Source organism: Microcaecilia unicolor, chromosome 1 (assembly GCF_901765095.1).
Source record: "Microcaecilia unicolor chromosome 1, aMicUni1.1, whole genome shotgun sequence".
In the NCBI taxonomy this organism is placed as follows: Eukaryota; Metazoa; Chordata; class Amphibia; order Gymnophiona; family Siphonopidae; genus Microcaecilia; species Microcaecilia unicolor.
This window is the reverse complement of record NC_044031.1, coordinates 83857908-83878862: the sequence shown is the minus strand read 5'-3', so window position 1 is coordinate 83878862 and position 20955 is coordinate 83857908. Positions and strand designations below refer to the sequence as shown.

At 44.4% G+C, this 20955-nt stretch overlaps 1 protein-coding gene across 1 annotated transcript in view; it reads left to right on the top strand.

The window, feature by feature from the left end:
* The window catches only part of LOC115467117 (la-related protein 4B-like), a 361916-nt gene that overhangs the window by 227458 nt on the left and 113503 nt on the right, over positions 1-20955 (top strand). The window contains exon 11 of the mRNA XM_030198824.1: positions 10300-10406. Coding sequence (XP_030054684.1) covers positions 10300-10406 — 107 coding nt within the window. The remainder of the gene's footprint in view (positions 1-10299; positions 10407-20955) is intronic.

The window sequence follows — 20955 nt, the reverse complement described above, 5'->3', positions numbered from 1 at the left end:
TCAGTTGGCTGCACTTTGTCATGGATTTGGTTTTGGAGTCCTATATGCCGGGAGCTCCTCAAATGTCGCAGATGGATATAGGCCTGGCGTACTTGGCCAGATGCCTTGTATGATTTGGTTTGTGCTTCGGCCAAGCTCATGGCTTTAGCTGTCTCCTCTAGGCATCTTCTTTGGCTCCGTCATTGGGCTGCAGATATGGCCTCTAAGCAGCGGCTTATTAAATTGCCTTTCCGGGGGAAATTGCTTTTCGGGGAGGACCTAGAAAAGATTAAGGATTTGGGGGATTCCAAATCACAGCGTCTCCCGGAGGATAGGCCCAGTTCTGGTTCCAGGCAGGGAGCTTCGAGGTCGCGTTTCAGAGAGACGCGATGGTATCGCTCAAGACGGTCTAACTCTGCCTTTCAGTGCCCTTGTTTTGGGCAGCGTTCTTCCTTTTGCAACGACAAACGTCCGGCCAGATCCCCCCCTTTTGTCAGGGGGTTCCTTCTCGGGCCACCCAATGATGGGGCGCAGGTCCACTTGGAAGGAGAGCAGATTGGTGGTCGGCTCTCTTTATTTCTTCCAGATTGGGCCAGGATTACTTTGGACCAGTGGGTACTCAATGTGGTGCAGGAAGGCTACAGGCTAGAATTCTTCTCTCCCGTCACAGACTTTTTTCTGGAGTCCCGCTGTGTATCGGAGGCCAAGAGGACAGCTGTTCTGCAATGTTTGCAAGACCTTCTGCGGATAGGGGCTATTGTGCCTGTCCCTCCTCTCGAGCAGCGCAGAGGCCGGTACTCCATTTTTGTGGTTCCAAAGAAAGGTGGGGCTTTTCGATCTATTCTCGATCTCAGGAAAGTAAACCAGTTTTTACGAGTTCGACACTTCCGCATGGAGACATTAAGGGCAGTTATTGCTGCTGTTCAACCAGGCGAATTTTTGACGGCTCTCGATTTGAGGGAAGCTTACCTGCACATTCCCATTTGGCAGCCCCATCAGAGATTTCTCAGATTTGCGGTGCTGGGTCAGCACTTCCAGTTTCGGGCCCTTCCTTTCGGAATGACCAGTGCCCCGCCTGCCTTCTCCAAGGTCATGGTGGTGGTGGCGGCGTTCCTGTGGAAGGAGGGGATTCGAGTGCATCCATATCTCGACGACTGGCTGATTCGGGCGACGACAGCAGAGGAGAGTCGAGTGGTCACCGACTGAGTGATTGGGTGGTCAATATGGACAAGAGTCATCTGGTTCCTACTCAGTCTGGTGTATCTTGGAGTGCAGTTCGATACGAAGTGGGAGAAGGTGTTTCTCCCCGAGGGGCGAAGGATCAAATTGCTTTCATAGGTGCGGACCTTATTGAGTCGTCGTGCTCCCCGAGTGTGGGACTATGTTCAGTTCCTCAGTTACAAGACGGTGACCTTGGTCAGTCCATGGGCAAGGGCTCACATGCGGCCTCTTCAGAATATCCTTTTGAGCAGATGGTCACCGAAATCGCTGGATTATCAACGACACCTTCCTTGGTTGAGCTGGGCCAGGGACAGTCTCGCGTGGTGGCTCCGGTTAGCCAGTTTGCAAAAGGGTGTTTCTCTGGTATCTCCCAATTGAGTAGTAGTCGTGACGGATGCCAGCCTTGCAGGCTGGGGAGCCCATTGTCTTCATCGAGTACCCAGGGATCGTGGACCCCTCTCGAAGCGACTTGGCCGATAAATCGTCTGGAGTTGCGAGCAGTCGTGAATGCGCTGCGGAGTTTTCAGGACCTGCAGGGGCAGGCGGTTCGTGTAGTCTCAGACAACACCACGATGGTGGCCTACATCAATCGGCAGGGGGGCACTCGCAGTCTTCCCTTGGCAGTGGAAGCGTCTCGTCTTCTAGTATGGGCGGAAGCGCATGTTCAGAGTCTGTCGGCAGCATATGTTGCGGGTCAAGACAATGTTAAAGTGGATTTTCTCAGCTGTACTCTTTTGGACGCAGCCGAATGGATGCTGTCGGACTCGGCTTTTCGGCTGATCTGTCAATGTTGGGGAAGACCAGTAATGGATCTCATGGCCATGGCTTGCAGTGCCAAAGTTCCCCAGTTCTTCAGCCGCAAATGGCAGTCAGGATTCGCAGGATTGGACGCTCTTCTCCAGCCATGACCGGAACAGCTACTGTATGTTTTTCGTCCATGGCCTCTGATAGGGAGAGTTCTTTGCCGCATAGGGCGGCATCAGGGGCCGGTCATTCTAGTGGCCCCAAACTGGCCCCAACGGCCGTGGTATGCGGATCTCATTCGAGCAGTCTCAAAGCCACCATTGCAACTTCCGGTGACTCCCAATCTGCTGCATCAAGGGCCAGTTCAGATGGAAAACCCCTCCCACTTTGGTCTTACGGCCTGGCTATTGAGAGGCAGCAGATGAGGAAGAAGGGATTTTCAGGACCAGTCATTGCCACTCCTTTGGGGACACGGAAGCAGTCTACTTCAGCAGCGTATGCGAGAGTGTGGAAAGCTTTCTCAGTGTGGTGTGCTTTGCGTGCTGAATTGCCTTTTCGGGCGGACATTCCGGTTATTCTGGAGTTCCTTCAGGACGGTCTTCAAAGGGGATTGGCACTAGCTTGTTTTAGGGGCAAACTGGACGGTTCCTCTTTAGTAGTTCACTCTGATGTGGTCCGTTTCCTACGCGGGGCTCTTCGGCTTCCTCTGTGGCAGCCGTGCCTGGTGTGGCATTTGAATGTGGTACTGTGAGCCCTCCAGGCCCCACCGTTTGAGCCGTTGAGTAAGGTTTCTGAGAAGGATGTAACACTTAAGACAGTGTTTTTGGTGGCCATTGCTTCGGCTGGGAGGATTTCTGAAATGCAGGCTTTGTCTTCCAGAGATCCTTTTTTGCAATTTTCTGAAGCAGGGGTGTCGATCCAACAGTGCCGTCATTTCTACCTAAAGTGGTTTCGGCTTTCTCTGTCAATCAGGCTGTTTATCTTCCGTCTTTTTGAAGAGAGGTTTATCTGGGGGAGTTTGCTTCGCTACATTTCCTGGACGTGCGGAGAGCCTTGTTTCGGTACTTGCAGATCTCTAACGAGTTTCAATGCTTGGATCATCTTTGTGCTCTTGTTTGGGAACGAAAAGAGGTGAGGCGGCTTCTAAGGCTTCCATTGCTCGCTGGACTAGGGAAGCCATTGGAGCGGCGTGTCTGCTACAAGGGTGGGCGTCTCCAGTGGCCCTGAAGGAGCATTCTGCTTGGGCACAGGTGGCTTCTTGGGCGGAGGCGTCAGCCTTATCTCTGGAAGAGATTTGTTGGGCGGCTACTTGGGCGTCCCGTCATACTTTTGCGAAGCATTACAGGCTAGACGTGTCTGCTCGAGAAGATACGAGTTTTGGGGTGGGAGTGTTGGTGCAGGGAGCGTTGGCTTCCCACCCTACTTAAGAAATGCTTTCGTACATCCCACTAGTTCCTGGCTTCATCTGCTGCAAGTGACAAGGAAGGTAAAATTATGTCTTACCTGATAATTTTCTTTCCTTTAACGCAGCAGATGAATCCAGGATCCCTCCCTAGTTCAGCTGGCGTTTTTTTTTTTTTCATTTTCCGCGCAGTGTGGCTATTTTTTCCTTCTGGGTTCTCTTTTGCAGAGTTTAGACAGATATGGAAACACGGAAAGGATTCCGATTTGTAGATTAAGTTGCAGTTATTTCAAAGTTCTTATTTGGTTCTCTGTTTTTCATAGTGAGGATGGTTTCTGGTTGTTGTTTTCATATTTTTGGCCTTTATTTTACCTTATCTTGACACATGCACAAGGTGCACATAACTGCAGGTGCCCAGTTATAAAATTGCCTTGCAATTGTAAAAATGGCATACTTTTCTTAGAGGGCACATGTGCAGAAAGTGCATTTTTCTTAGAGGGTGCACACTTTCCTGATAGTGTATGTGTGCACACTCTTGTTTGATGGTTTGTCCATGTGTGCAGTTCATGCATATGTGCAGTCAATAAATGCACAAAGTAGGGGGAAATGTCACCGATGTTGATTTGCACTTAGGTAGGGATTGGACTTTGTTAGAGATAAGTACATAAGTACATAAGTAGTGCCATACTGGGAAAGACCAAAGGTCCATCTAGCCCAGCATCCTGTCACCGACAGTGGCCAATCCAGGTCAAGGGCACCTGGCACGCTCCCCAAACGTAAAAACATTCCAGACAAGTTATACCTAAAAATGCGGAATTTTTCCAAGTCCATTTAATAGCGGTCTATGGAATTGTCCTTTAGGAATCTATCTAACCCCTTTTTAAACTCCGTCAAGCTAACCGCCCGTACCACGTTCTCCGGCAACGAATTCCAGAGTCTAATTACACGTTGGGTGAAGAAAAATTTTCTCCGATTCGTTTTAAATTTACCACACTGTAGCTTCAACTCATGCCCTCTAGTCCTAGTATTTTTGGATAGCGTGAACAGTCGCTTCACATCCACCCGATCCATTCCACTCATTATTTTATACACTTCTATCATATCTCCCCTCAGCCGTCTCTTCTCCAAGCTGAAAAGCCCTAGCCTTCTCAGCCTCTCTTCATAGGAAAGTCGTCCCATCCCCACTATCATTTTCGTCGCCCTTCGCTGTACCTTTTCCAATTCTACTATATCTTTTTTGAGATACGGAGACCAGTACTGAACACAATACTCCAGGTGCAATTACCTCTGCAATTAATGCATTATTAATCACTATTAAAAAAAATATTCTTGTAGCATATCCTGTCTCCTCCAAACATCTCTTCTACTCCCAATCCCTGTCCTTGATGCAATTCAGCAGCTCCCCCCCCCCCCCCACTAGTCTACCTTAAAGATGGTCTTCTGTTGGTCCCTAGCAGCAGTGTTGCACATACTCTGCAAGTGGTCAGCTTTACACCTGACCTGTCCTGCCCATGTAGAAACAGGAAGTGATGTCAGATGAGGCAGGATGGGCTCAGAGCTGCTGAGAGACAAAAGCAGGCCTGAGACCCCCCCCCCCCCACCCTGCCACACCAAATTCAGAGGTGTAGCCAGCAACCCATGGGGGGGTGGGGATTCTTGTCCACCCATTCCTTTTTGCTCTCTCCCTGACTCCATTTTCTCCCCCCACTCCCATTAAAATTGTTACCTTGGTGGGCGGGAATACCCAAGCCCCACCAGCCAAATAGCTCTGCAGCCCAAACCTCCCCTGGTATAATTTATTTTATTTTTATTTATTTGTTAATTTATACACCGTATCTTATTGCAACTGCAAAACAAAACAGTTTACATATGTATAAAAACAACTAATGTATACATATAAACAAAGGAATTCCATTCATGACAGGAAAGCACAGCAAATCAGAATTAACTACATAATAAAAAACCAATAGAAATTAAAAATCTAATATACAGTTAAGCTACCCTTTTTTTTTTAAACCTTATCTCTTATGCTAAATTCTGTTCTACATAGCTTGTAAAGAAGAAGGTTTTCAAAAGTTTTCGGAAATGGATGTAGGATTTCTCTAATCTGATCTCCTTTGGAAGGCCATTCCAAAGGGAAGGGGACAAATAGAAAAAAGCCGATCTCCGTGTAGATTCCCATCTAGCCTTAGCAAGAGGGGGATTAACTAACTTATTATCTGTTAGGGATCTAAGAGTTCGCATAGCGGTGTAAAGAATTGTTAAATTCGACAAGTAACTAGGGTTTAATGTGTAAAAGGCCTTGTGAGTCAGAACAAGAGCTTTAAACTTAACTCTTGCTTCGACCGGGAGCCAATGCAATAAAGGTGTTACTCTGTCATCCCTCTGGGCCCTGCAGATCATACGCGCTGCTGTGTTTTGAATTCTTTGTAATCGCTTTAAGTTGGCTTGAGTAATCCCGGCATATACAATATTACAGTAATCTAAACGTGAAGTAATATATGCAGATGTCAGTGTTTTGAGAGAGTCCTTACTTACTGAATTTCTAATTGACCGAAGCCGCCTTAGATGGAAGGAAGAATTTTTCACTACATCGGATACTTGTTCCTCAAAAGTCAATGCGGAATCAATAATGACCCCAAGGACCCCTAAAGGACTTAACTGTAGGGATATTCTGACCAATTAGCATAGGTACCACAGAAGGACATGTGCCTTGCCCTACTATCCAAGATGTTATAGTCTTATCTGGGTTCAATACCAACTGATATGTTGTCAACCAGTCTGCCACTTTATCCAGACATATTTGAATTGGTGTAAGATCTGTTTGATGGTCTAACATAATGGATAAGAAGAAAATCATCTGCATATGAGTAAAAACGAATACCCATTGTTTGAATGAGGAGCACCAGGGGACTAATATATAGATTAAACAGTAGTGGAGATAAGACCGAGCCCTGAGGAACTCCATATGATAAGTTGTATGATGTAGAACAAGATTGCTGCTGAACTACTTTGAGCGATCCGTAAGAAAGGATATAAACCATTTCATAGTTGTCCCTGAGATACCAATCTCACTCAGTCTGTCAAGAAGTAGGTTATTTTTTTTTTTTTGTTACATTTGTACCCTGCGCTTTCCCACTCATGGCAGGCTCAATGCGGCTTACATGGGGCAATGGAGGGTTAAGTGACTTGCCCAGAGTCACAAGGAGCTGCCTGTGCCTGAAGTGGGAATCGAACTCAGTTCCTCAGTTCCCCAGGACCAAAGTCCTCCACCCTAACCACTAGGCCACTCCTCAACTAAGATTAATTAATTAAGATTAACTAAGATTAATTAATTAAGTTGAAAGCCGCAGACAAATCTAATGAAACAACCAGGGCAATATAGCCAAGCTCTAATTTAGCGTGAATGTCACTTAACAATGAGGTCAAAATAGTCTCTGTACTGTGACCCTTCCTAAAACCCGATTGTCTGGGATGTAACAAATTTTTAGAATCTACATAAGTTTGCAACTGTCTAAATACTATTGTCTCTATGACTTTGGATAGAAAAGGAAGATTAGAGACTGGTCTATAATTAGTAGGTAATAAGGGATCCAGTGAAGGTTTCTTTAGACTAGGTTTTACTAGTGCTTCTTTCAAAATAGTAGGGACTATCCCATCAGAAAGACTCAACATGACAATTGAGTACATAAACTGTTGGATTTCTAGCGTATGTTTTTTCAGCCATGCAGAAGGTATAGGGTCTAAAGAACTATAAGTAGGCGATAGACCTGCAACCAAGGTATGTAGTGATTCAGCAGACGGAATTTCAAAATCCTGCCAAGGTACAGATGATTGTGAATTTGGGGAATTGTCAATATGACTTAGCCCTGGTACCCGTGGAAAGCAAGCTCTTAATTTCTCAATTTTGGAGCTAAAGAACTTTGCTAGAGTTTCAGAGTCAATAGCAGGCGGTTCTCTATTTTCATTAGTTATTGTTGTCAAGCGTTTCATAATATGAAACAATTTTTTCTGTGAACTGGCTGCTTCTTTTATTTATTTTGAGAAATATGCAGTTTTAGCATCCTTTAATTGAGTCAGATAATATTTTGTACACTGTTTGCACTTTTAGTTCTACAGTCTTGTGCTTACGCCATTGGCGTTCAGCTCTACATACCTGTTGTTTACATAGTTTTAATCCTGGATGGTACCAAGGTTGGGAATGTTTCATTGTTTTATTAATTATCCTTTCCGGCGCAATATCGTCAAAGGCTGCTGAAAGAACTTGGTTCAATATTTTAATTTGGTCATCTATCGGGAGTGTATCAAAGTTTAGTGGGAACTTATCTGCTAAAGAAGGTAAAGATATCAAGTCAATTTTATGTAGACTCCTAGTTTTAATGTGAGCTGGTTTAGTATTATATAATAACTTTGGTACTAATAAATAAAATTGAAGAAGATAGTGATCTGACCAAGATACCGGTGTTAGTACAATTTTTGAACATTTTACTTCATCCAGTTTATGTGTCATTACTAGATCTAATGTGTGGCCAGCGATATGAGTTAATCCATCCACATGTTGTTTAAGATCGATATCATGTAAAAAATTTAAAAATCTAGCTGATTGCGGATTTGATTGATCATCTAAATGAACATTAAAATCACCTAGTATTAAAAGATTTGGGAACCTAATTGTAGCATCTGCAAGTGATTGATATGTGGTCCCACCCCGCTGCTGTAGTAGATGGAGCACAGTAATAAAGTAGTACATGAAAAGTAGCCATAGCTACACTAAATTTTAACAAAAGTTCAGGATAAGAGAGTCTGTGATCATTAATTTTGTGAACCTTAAAATCTGACTTAAATATTAGGGCCAATCCACCACCTCTTCTCCCTGTACGTGATGAATAGCTGACCGAGTAACCTGAGGGTAAACATTGAAAGAGATAAGATTCTTCCCCTGATAAAAGCCATGTCTCTGTAATGGCAAGTAAGTCAAGCTGGTACAATTTACAAAGATCCAAAATGTAGGTGAACTTGCTCTTAAGAGATCTACAGTTAATTAATGCTACAGATAACGAAGATAGAGGAGGAACACTATCGGAAGCTATATTATTAGATAATGTGACTGGCGTTAAATAACAAAGGTTATTAAACTTACATGAAAACCAAAGTATTCTGGTTAGCACGCCAACTCCATTGTACAGGGATATATGCTGTAGCCTGCATACCCTCAGGTGCTATCAAAGGCAATAAATTAGTGTTCCAGAGGCACAGCAGGATAACAACAAGAAGCATTATTCGTTTAAAGAATAAGAGCATTACCTCACCAAAGGGCTTAAACAGTAATCATATATTCCTGTGTCGCACACCCCAAGGAGCACATAAGTCAGCAGCATGCTTTCTAACCACGGACACTGGTTGCTCAGTTCATGCGTGCGAACTGAGCATGCACAGAGTGCTGGCATCGGCTGCTAGAAGGCATGCTGCTGATTTCCCTCCATCAGGAGAGGTTTGGGCTTCAGAGCTCTTTTGCTGACGGGGCTTGGGTATCCCTGCCAGCCATTCAGGGTACTGTAGTTGTGTGGTCCAGAGCCCAAAGTGGAGGGGCCCGGGCCTCCATGCCACTTGGCCAGACAGGCCCTTCTTTGGGACATTGAATGGGCCAGAGGGGAAGGCTTCAGAGAGAGAGATAGATTATTAGTCCTTTAGGGAAAGGAAGGGGGGATGGGATTTGATATACCTCCTATGGTTACAGTAAAAGCAGTTTACATATTATATACAGATACTTATTTTGTATCTGGGACAATGGAGGGTTAAGTGACTTGTCCAGAGTCATAAGAAGCTGCAGCGGGAAAAAAGTAAATAAATAAAATACCTCTAATTGTGCGATTAATCATGATTAAAAATTTTAATTCAAAATGCAGCCCTACTTTTTTTGTATTATGAAGAAAATTAAAAAAAAATCATTACACAGTTATGCTAATTGTTTAAAAAAGGAAACTTTAAGTTTAATATACCACCAGAAGTCACCAAATGGGTGAGGAGCAGCAATGCTGTAAAACTACAGGGAAAGCTTATGAAGAGAGGAGTAAAACGGCTCCTAAAAATGCCTTCCACAAGTTTCTCCCAATCAGTACTTTCACTCAGCTTAGATACTAGAGGACTCTAAAATCTTAATAGAAATGTTCCATTATCCTCTTCTAATTTGTCTTAAAGAAAATTCTTTAGTTGCAAGGGGTCTTAGAACACACAAGGTTTCCCCCTGATATTTGAGATGCATAACCTAGGAAATTTTTAAAAAGTAATGAGGACTCAACAAAAGTAGTTCTAGTTAAACATCAGGAGAAAAATTTGTCTTTTTACGATGAAAAGAAACATCTCTAAATCTGAAAAATAGTCTTAATACGATATCTTTTCAGCTTAAGAAATGAAGGAATCAAAATAGCTTAGTTGTGTTGTCTGTTCAATTAAATTATCAAGTAAATCAGTCAAGTTTAATTTCTGCTTTTATGCCAGTTGATTTATCCCACGCTATTCCTCTCGCTGCCTCTTCACTGTACTGGGTATGTAAAAACACTCAAGGGGAAGAAGGAGGGGAAAAGAATCTTGTGGCAATCCCAAAACATCTGGTAATATAGACTTTAATATCTTTGTGCATTTACAGTTGGATATTATAAATGATTTTTCTAAAAAAATTACACTTTTACAGCTTCTGTTCATGAAGAAGTAATGCAGTCTCTTTTGAGTACTTATGTAATTATACTGTTAAAGCAGGATATTTTCAGTCTAGGCTTTGGTTGAGGAGGATTCTTGGGGGAGGTATATGCTTAATCTTAGCTTTGGTGGTAGGTTACCACATGGGAAATAAGAAAGATTCAGAATTAGTTTGCTGTGCCAAATGATTTATTTAAATACTTGAAAATAGCCCTTCTTAAGGCTAATGTGCAGAACATGTATTTATTTTTTTATAGGTAACGCCTTTTCCAAGTACTGGATTTATCAATGGCTTTACATCTCCAACTTTCAAACCGACTGTTTCACCTTTGAGTTCACTTAGACAGTATCCTCCCAGAAACAGGTAAGTTCAGAAAAGTTTAAATTGTGTAAGTATTAGTCCCAAACAACATTTCAGAAGTTGTATATGTATTCAAAATCTAAAACCCAAAGTGGGAACATAGTTTATCTGTAATGGTTGAAATTCTGGATAAACATTTTTTACCCCATGTAATGGAAGTTCTGTCTTCAACCGGTGCAGCTCAACCTACTACTACTACTACTATTTAGCATTTCTATAGCGCTACAAAGCGTACGCAGCGCTGCACAAACATAGAAGAAAGACAGTCCCTGCTCAAAGAGCTTACAATCTGAGCCACATCCCCCAGCCTATTTCTCCTTACAGTCATTCTGCTGCTGTCAGTTGTCGCGGTCCTCCTGAGGGCAGATTCTGCTGCTGCTGAATGTGAATGATGTGTATTGTGATGTAAAGCCTGCATGAGGAGAGAGGATCTGGGTTACATTTTTTTTTTAATAGTATTTTTATTGAGGTACAGGATCTTCACAATCACCACAGTTTTTATATATCCATAACAAACCATGGCTTAACATACATCCTTTTCTAACATCCAAATCAACTCCTGCTGACTTAACAAACTATTAACCATCCACTTTATTACCATCCTGTGCACCTTATTTTATTTTCAATTCAACCCCCCGTCCCCCCATCCCTCCCTCCCTCCCACTCCTGGAGTAGATTGAGACCCTGCATGCAATACTTCAAAGAGCTTCCGCTCTTTAGTCCAGCTGACTTGGTCCTCTCTTTCTCCCAACGAGCCATCTGCGACATCTTTGCCAGCCAGTGGTGCACTGTTGGTGGTTCCTCTGACACCCAGTTCACTAGTATGACTTTCCTGGCTAGCATCAATGCCACAGACATCAAACGCCTCTGAGAAAGACACAACCCTTGCTCTTTCATATTGGATTCATCTCCCAAGAGTAACACCTTGTACGTCCACTCGAATGGAACGTCTAGCAGTTTCTCTTGTTCCCCTAGTATACCCACCCAAAATCCGTGAAGAGCCGTACACTCCGGGAAAGTGTGAATAAGATTACCCACCTTCTGTTTACATTGAATGCACTTATTGTCTTCCTGTAACCCCATTTTCTTCCCTTTCTCCCTAGTTATGAAAGCACCGTGCAACATTTTAAATTGCATTTCCTGCAAATTAGCACTTGTAGTCCCCCTAAATGCCCCAGTAAAGTATGCACAAAGCATTTCCCCCGCGATCTCTTCTCCCAGCTGCCCCCCCCCCCCGCACCATCTAGCTAAGCTCTCAAAAAAGGGCACCACCCTCTGCTCCCTTCCTATAGCATACCATACCGCTAGCTTGTTTGCCTCCTTTGGTACCTGGCAGAAGATCTTATCCAGCTGTGTGAAAGTAGGATCACAATTTCTATGAGAAGTTAGTTGCACAATAGTGCCTCCATTGCAAAAAAGGCATGAAATCTGCACGCACTAAGCTCCAGGTCTCCTGCGCCTGCTCAAAAGTTGGAAGAGAATTCCCTCCAGGGCTCTTAGTGTCCCACATATCAACAACCTTTCCTCCGACTTGTCCAAATTAATTCGCAGCCCTGAAAAAGATACAAACTGCTTAAGTAGTTCTGTCAAATTAGGAATTGACGTAACGGCCTGATCTAAATATATAAGCATATCATCAGCAAATAAATAGATTTTAAACTCTTGCGATCCTACCTGGATGCCTTGCACTTGATTGGACTGCCTGACGTTTACAGCGAACTGTTCAGGAGAAAGCACAAATGACATGGGTGAGAGTGGGCACCCCTGCCTTGTACCCCGTTCCAACCCAAAAGTCAGGAACAACATTCCATTTACCAATATTTGGGCCGTAGAATTACTGTACAAAGCTCTAACCCCCCCCCCCCCCCCCCCCAAATGCTCCCATAATCCCAAATTGGGAAAGCACCCAAAACAAGTAATCCCATAATACCTTATCAAATGCTTTCTCCACATCCAGACTTGCAATGATAGCGTCTCCCGGGACACCCCCCAGTCTTTGTAGAACTGTTAAGGCCCAAAGGACATTAGAAGATGCATATCTCCCTGGTACGAACCACTTGATCCGCATTTATTAATATGGCAAAACTTTTCCCAACCTTTGAGCCACTCATTACAAAACTGATGGAAGGCATAGTGACGAAGCAGCTCATGGACTACCTGACCAAACACTAAATTCTACACGAATCACAGTCAGGATTCCGATCAAATCATAGCACCGAAACCGTACTAGTGTCTGCAATGAACTCCTTTAAAAAAACAATTGCAATCGGCAAGAACATACTCATATTACAATTCGACATGTCCAGTGCCTTCGACATGGTGGATCATGAAATACTATTACACATTCTAGAATACTTCGGAATCGGAGGCCCAGTTCTCAAATGGTTCAAAGGATTCCTCACCACTAGATCCTACCAAGTTATAACGAACACTGCCAGATCACCGCCCTGGACACCGGAATGTGGAGTCCCTCAAGGATCCCCCCTTTCACCTACAATCTTCAACTTAATGATGACACCACTAGCCAAACTCTTGGCCAATCAAAACCTTAACCCTTACATATATGCCGATGATGTCACAATCTACATCCCGTTTAAGAAGGACTTAAATGAAATAACCAACGAGATCAACCAGAGCTTCCAGATCATGCACTCATGGGCAGACTCATTCCGGCTAAAGCTCAAGGCTGATAAAACACAATGCCTAGTTCTCACCTCCCAATACAATGCAAACAATTACTCCACTATAACCACACCTTACTGCACACTGCCTATATCAGAAAACCTGAAAATTCTTGGAGTCACCATTGATCGAAACCTCACACTCGATACCCACGTGAAGAACACAACGAAAAAAATGTTCCAATCGATGTGGAAACTCAAAAGAATTAAACCTTATTTCCCAAGAAATATCTTTCGCACCATAGTGCAGTCACTAGTTATAAGCCACTTGGACTACTGCAACGCCTTGTACGCAGGCTGTAAAGAACAGACCATCAAAAAACTCCAGACAACCCAAAACACGGCAGCCAGGCTCATCTTTGGAAAACCTAAATATGAAAGCGCGAAGCCCCTAAGAGAGAAACTGCATTGGCTTCCGGTCAAGGAACGAATTGAATTCAAGATTTGCACAACCGTGCACAAAATCATTCACGCAGATGCCCCACTCTATATGCTAACCCTAGTGGACCTACCACCCAGAAACGCCAAAAAATCGGCCCGCAAATTCCTAAACCTGAATTTCCCCAGCTGCAAAGGAGTGAAGTACAAACAAGCTTATGCTACAACCTTTGCATACAAAAGCACACAGTTTTGGAATGCGCTACCCAAAACCCTGAAAACCATGAACAATCTAACCAGCTTCCGCAAAGCTCTGAAAACACACCTCTTTAACAAAGCTTACAATAACCTCCCTCAATGATACAATTCATCCCCTAAATCACCCAAACACACCTAAAACATTTCTCATACAACCTACCCAACATCAGCCCATCTACCACCTCTCTTACCTCAGCTTATGATCAACTGTATTTAAATCATGTACTGACTTTATCATATAACCTTACTCTGTAAGCCACATTGAGCCTGCAAAAAGGTGGGATAATGTGGGGTACAAATGCAATAAATAAATAATATTCGCGAAAAGCTTTGTCCTGATTAAGAAGTGATATCGGGCGATAGGACCACAACAATTCTTCATCCCTCCCAGGCTTGGGGAGCACCACAATATGTGCATGCGTCAATCCACTTCCCGCTGCCCCTTCTACACATAGATGATGGCATAGCTCCTGAAAGGGAGGACATATTTTCATACCTAAAATTTTGTAAAACTCAGGCCCCAGCCCATCAGGCCCCGGTGCCTTTGCTAATTTTTTTTTTTTAATTGAAAGAAGTCTTTATTCAAACTTTGGGTAAGCAAGGAAATACAAAACAAAAACCTGTGACAACATCTCGCATAGAAGAACAACCACAATATTTAACTTCATAGCAGCCTAACAGAATGTCCACTCCAACTCATCCCCAAAGTATAATCAATTACCCCAACAACTTCACATTTTTAAATGTTTGAAGAGAAATTAAGCCCAAGTAGTTCCCCCCCCCCACCCGGAGAAAAGGCGAAAGGAGAAAAAAAAAGTGGGGAGGGAGAATAGTTTCTCCATTCCTCTCTCACTTATTTATATACCTCAACAAGAACAGTTAGCCAAAAAAGGGTTCCATATGGCTTCCCATTTAGTCAAGGTTCTATTCCTCTGAACCCAGAGCCTTTCCATCTCATATACATACCAAAGCTTTATTAAGGCACTTGATACAAGAGGGCAGCTGCGAGGATTTCCAAGAAGCAGCTAAGGTAACCCGAGCAACCATCATTGCCTGCCTAACCAACAAGGACTGAGAGGAGTTCAAACCAGGAGGCTTCTTTGGAAAAAAGAAAAAACTCAGGAGACCACTTCAGGGGTTTAGAGAGCCATCTCTGAATTCTAAACTGCACCGATTTCCAAAAAGCACGGGCTTTAGTACAATGCCACCAGATATGCCCCATAGTGCCCTGCTACCCACATCCTCTCCAACACAGGGACGACACCTGTGCGAACATATGCTGAAGGTGAACAGGAGTCAAATACCATCTATACATAACCTTAAGTGCATTTTCCTTAAATGAAGTAGAGATAGAAATCCACGACAAAGCACACTCCATAGAAGTCCAGTCATCGTCAGTCAATGCCACTCCCAACTCCCGATGCCAGCTCTGCCTGTATTCAACAGGGGCCTGAAGCCGTCTACGTTGAAAAGCGTACAAACCAGAAATCAAACCTCTCGTCCCTTTGGAATCTTCACACAAGTCTTCCAAGAATGAAGCCTCACGCAAAACTTTTTCCCTAATCTCCCTAGTTGAAAGAAAATGTTTCACCTGCAAATAAACAAAAATATCCCTAGATGAAAGTGCATATTGTTCAGTCAGATCGGAAAAGGAAATAGTCTCCTTCATCAAAAAATTGACCCCATGTTTCTAAACCAGCTGAAAACCACCTGTTAAAGGTACCAGATTCAAGACCCGGGGGGAAAAGTGGATTATGAATTACTGGAGTGAGCTTGGAAAGAACCAGATCCTGAGAACCAAATAAACCATCCCAGTAATGGAAAGTTGTTGAGATTGATGGACAAATCCCCCCACCAGGTTTCCTAAACCTCCGGGGAAGCCACATTAACGATCTCAGCAGGCACCTACCCACCGAATCTTGCTCCAAGTGAATCCATCTCTTGTGAGAGCTAGCATGATACCACTCGATCGCCACAAGCGCTTGCGCCGCTCTATAATACCAATAGATATTGGGAACACCCAGCCCACCACATTTTTGATCTCTATACAACAAAACTCTAGAGAGCCGTGGACGTTTATTAGACCATATAAAACACAAAAGGCGATTCTGAATACCGGAAATAAAGGAGCGAGGTAACCTCAAAGGAAGCACTTGAAATAGATACATCAAACGTGGCGAAACATTCATTTTTACAGTTGCAATTCTACCAAACCACGATAATTCAAGAGACCCCCAAGCCTCCAAGTCCCTATAAATCTCTTTTAGAAGAGAAGGGTAATTGGCAGCAAATAACTCGGAAAAGTGTTTAGTGAGGATAACCCAACCCCCAGATACTTGATACCCCGAGAAACCCATCGAAATGGAAAGTGTTCTTTTAAAGATGGGACCCGGGATACCAATAGCCATCGCCTCCGATTTAGACATATTTAACTTGAAACCAGATACTGAAGAATACTCATCCAAAAGTTGGACTAAGTTAGGCAAAGAAATCAAGGGAATAGTCAGAGAAAGCAAAATATCATTAGCAAAAAGAGCCTGTTTATAAGTCTGATTAGCCACCTGTACCCTGGAAATGTTAGGGTTGGCTCGGATCGCAATAGCTAGCGGTTCCAAGATCAAAGCAAATAGCATAGGGGAGAGTGGAAACCCTGTCTCATCCCCCTAGACAAAGAAAACAATTGAGAATTACCCCCATTAATACGGACACAAGCTTTAGGATGATGATAAAGAGCCTGAACCCAGCCTCTAAAGTGGGAACCTATTCCCAGTTTCTCCATAACACTCATCATAAAAGGCCAATGCACACGGTTGAAAGCCTTTTCAGCATCCAAACCCAAAAGGCACAAAGGAGTCTGAGATTGATTTGCTACATGCAGTAGGTTAATCATGCGTCTTACATTGTCACCTACTATGTTACTATGTATTTTCACAATCCCTCCCACCTCCCCCTTTGGAGTTGTAATTGTTGTTTGTTATGCTTTTTGATTAAACTGAGGTACCCGCTCGTGCGGTCGGTCGGGAAGTCAGTCCGCGCATGCGTGGTGCGCTCTGCATGCACTCTAGAAGACTCCAACAAACGTTTTTGGTATTTGCTGTGGCGGAGTGCTGGTTCCCGGGCCAACACGGACGTCGACCCACGTGTGAGAATCGGCCTGCTGTCCTCGGAGAATACCTGCTACAGGTAAGTATCTTCGGTTTCTTGAAGCAAGAACAAATATACCAGTGATGGCGAACCTATGGCATGCATAGTAACATAGTAGGTGACGGCAGAAAAAGACCTGTACGGTCCATCCAGTCTGCCCAACATGATAAACTCATATGTGCTACTTTATATGTATACCTGACCTTGATTTGTATCTGCCACTTTCAGGGCACAGACCATAGAGGTCTGCCCAGCACTAGCCCCGCCTCCTAACCACCGGTGCTGCCACCCAATCTCCGCTAAGCTTCTGAGGATCCATTTCTTCTGAACAGGATTCCTTTATGATTATCCCACGCATTTTTGAATTCCATTACCATTTTCTTCTCCTCCTCCTCCCTCAGGAGGGCATTCCAAATATCCACCACTCTCTCCGTGAAAAAAATACTTCCCAACATTTTTCTTGAGTCTGCTCCCCTTCAACCTCACTTCGTGTCCTCTAGTTCCATCGTCTTCCCGTCTCCAGAAAAGGTTTGTTAGCGGATTAATACCTTTCAAATATTTGAACGTCTATATCATATCACCCGTTTCTCCTTTCCTCCAGTGTATACATTTTCAGGTCAGCAAGTCTCTCCTCATACCACTTCAATTCTTTTTACATCCTTAGCAAGATATGGCCTCCAAAACTGAACACAATACTCCAGGTGGGGTCTCACCAATGACTTGCACAGGGGCATCAGCATCTCCTTTCTTCTGCTGGTCACACCTCTCTCTATACAGCCTAGCAACCTTCTGGCCACGCCCACAGCCTTGTCACACTGTTTCATCACCTTCAGATCCTCACATACTATCACCCCAAGATCCCTCTCCATGCCTGTACATATCAGACTCTCAACACCTAACACATACGTCTCCCGTGGATTTCTATTCTCTAAGTGCATCACTTTGCATTTCTTTGCATTGAATTTTAAATGCCAAACAGACCATTCTTCTAGCTTCTGCAGATGCTTTTTCATGTTTTCCACTCCCTCCGGGGTGTCCACTCTGTTACAAATCTTGGTATCATCTGCAAAAAGGCAAATTTTACCTTCTAACCCTTCTGCAACGTCACTCACAAATATACTGAACAAAATCGGCCCCAGCACCAATCCCTGAGGCACTCCACTACTCACCTTTCCCTCATCCGAGTGAATTCCATTAACCACCACCTTAATCAGCCTGCTGTCCTTGGAGAATACCTGCTACAGGTAAGTATCTTTGCTTTCTCCAAGGACAAGCAGGCTGCTTATTCTCACACGTGGGGTATCCCTAGCATCCAAGCTCACTCAAAACAATGAACATTGGTCAACTGGGCTGCACAACGGCGAGGACATAACATAGGTTAACCTGAAATTACATACAGCTAGCTGAGTGTGCAGCCTGGAACAGAATAAAATGGGCGGAGGAGGGGGAGTTGGATTCTAAACTCCAGATTCTGCAGAACTGACTGCTCAAACCGACTGTCGCGTTGGGTTTCCTGCCGATGGCAGTAGTGAGATGTGAATGTGTGGACTGAAGACCACGTTGCAGCTTTGCAAATCTCTTCAATGGAGGCTAAGTGAGTCACCAACGGAGCCATGGCTCTAACATTATGAGCCGTGACATGACCCTATAGAGTCAGCCCAACTTGGGCATAAGTGAAGAAAATGCAATCTGCTAGCCAAATGGAGATTGTGCGTCTTCCAATGCAGACTCCCCTCATGTTGGGATCAGAAACAAACAACTGGGTGGACTGTCTGAAGGGCTTCGTCCGCTCCACGTAAAAGGCCAATGCTCTCTTGCAGTCCAAGGTTTGAAGCTGCTTTCGCAAGGGTGGGCATGAGGTTGGGGAAAAAATGTTGGCAAGACAATTGACTGGTTAAGATAGAACTCAGACACCACCTTCGGCAGGAACTTAGGGTGCGTGCGGAGGACTATTCTGTTGTGATGAAACTTAGTATAACGTGCATCCACTACTAAGGCCTGAAGCTCACTGACCCTACGAGCTGAAGTAACAGCCACCAAGAAAATGACCTTCCAGGTCAAGTACGTCAGATGGCAGGAATTCAGTGGCTCAAAAGGAGCTTTCATCAGTTGGGTGAGAACGACACTGAGATCCCATGACACTGGTGGAGGTTTGACCGGGGGCTTTGACAAAAGCAAACCTGTCATGAGCTCCCCACCCCAGGAGGGATGCATCCATAGTCAGCACTTTTTGTGGCTGAGGAATTTGGAATGGTCGTCCCATGGTCAAATTGGATCGGACCGTCCACCACTGAAGAGAAATTCGAAATTCGGTGGACAGTTGGATCACATCCTCCAGATTCCCTGTAGCTTGATGCCACTGGGAAGCTAGGGTCCATTGAGCTGATCTCATATGAAGACATGCCATGGGTGTTACATGCACTGTAGAGGCCATGTGCCTTAGAAGTCTCAACATCTGCTGAGCTGTGATCTGCTGAGACGCTCAAACTGTGAACAACAGGGACAAAGGTTGCCTGCCCTTGTCTCGGAAAGATAAGCCTGAGCTGTCTTCGTGTCCAGCAGTGCTCCAATAAACTCCAATCTTTGGACAGGAGTGAAATGAAACTTGAGTAATTTATTACAAATACCAGTAGCTCTAGCATCTGAACAGTCATTCGCATGGACTCCAGAACACCTTCCTCCAAGGTGCTCTTCACCAGCCAATCGTCGAGATAAGGAAATGCATGCACTCCCAGTCCGCGTAGCAACGCTGCGACTACTGCCAGGCACTTTATAAACTCTCTGGGCGCATATGCCAGACCAAAAGGTAGTACACGGTACTGAAGTGCTGTGTTCTCAGCCGAAATCGAAAATACTTCCTGTGAGCTGGAAGTACGGAGATGTGGGTGTAAGCATCCTTTAATTCCAGAGAGCATAGCCAATCGTTCTCCTGAATCATGAGAAGAAGGGTGCCCAGGGAAACCATCCTGAACTTTTCTCGGACTACGAATTTGATCAGGGCCCTTAGGTCTAGGATGGGATGCATCCCCCCTGTTTTCTTTTGCACAAGGAAGTAGCTGGAATAGAATCCCTGCTCTTCTTCCCCTGGTGGAACGGGTTCGACCGCATGGGCCTTTAAAAGGGCAGAGAGTTCGTTTGCAAGTACCTTCGCTGCCGACGCACGCCGCCTTAACCCTGACTGAGGAGGTTGGAGGTACGCTTTTTAAATTTTAGGAGGAGGGGGGTTCCTGGTGCTGGGAGGGAGGGAGGACGGACGGCCTGATGCTCGTTGGGTTGGAGGGAGGGCGGGAGGCCGGCCTGGTGCTGTCTGTGTGCTGCTGGGTGGGAGGGAGACCTGATGGTGGGTGCTGGGTGGGAGGGAGGCTTGCTGCTGCGTGCTGGGTGGGAGGGAGGCCTGGTGCTGCTGGGTGCTGGGAGGTAGGGCAGGGGGGAGAGGAGGGCTGCTGGACATTTGTGGCTGGAGGGGAGAGGGTGGTTGCTGGACATGGATGGAGGGCAAGAAATGAAGAAGAAAGGAGGAAAGTAAAGAAATCAATGGAAAGGAAGCCCTGGAAACGGAGTTAAGAGAACAGATGATAGCAGAATCAGCGACTAGAACCAATATGGATAGAAAAACAAAATCACCAGACAACAAAGGTAGGAAAAATCATTTTATTTTCATTTTAGTGTTTGGAATATGTCGAATTGGAGAATTTACATCTGCTGTCTTATTTTGCACTGGGCATACTGGAGCTGTAACAGCTTACAGAAATGATTTATAATGGAAGAAAGTCATGTTATTTTTTTCTCCTACACTAGTATAATATTTTCAATGATGTCTGTTTATATGCGCCATGGCTGATGTAAGGGGTGTGGCTATCATAGGGGTGGAGTCATATGTGGTGACCCCGCCCATAATGAGTACCGACACTTTGCGATAAATAATTCGGTTTTGGGTTGCTGTTTGGGTACTCGGTCTCTAAAAGGTTTGCCGTCACTGAAATATACATTTGGGGCCCTCTTTACTAAAGTGTGCGCTAGTGTTTTTAGTGCGTGGTAAATACTAGTTTTGTCCATGCGTTCCTATGGGTGACTTTAGCATTTAATGTGTG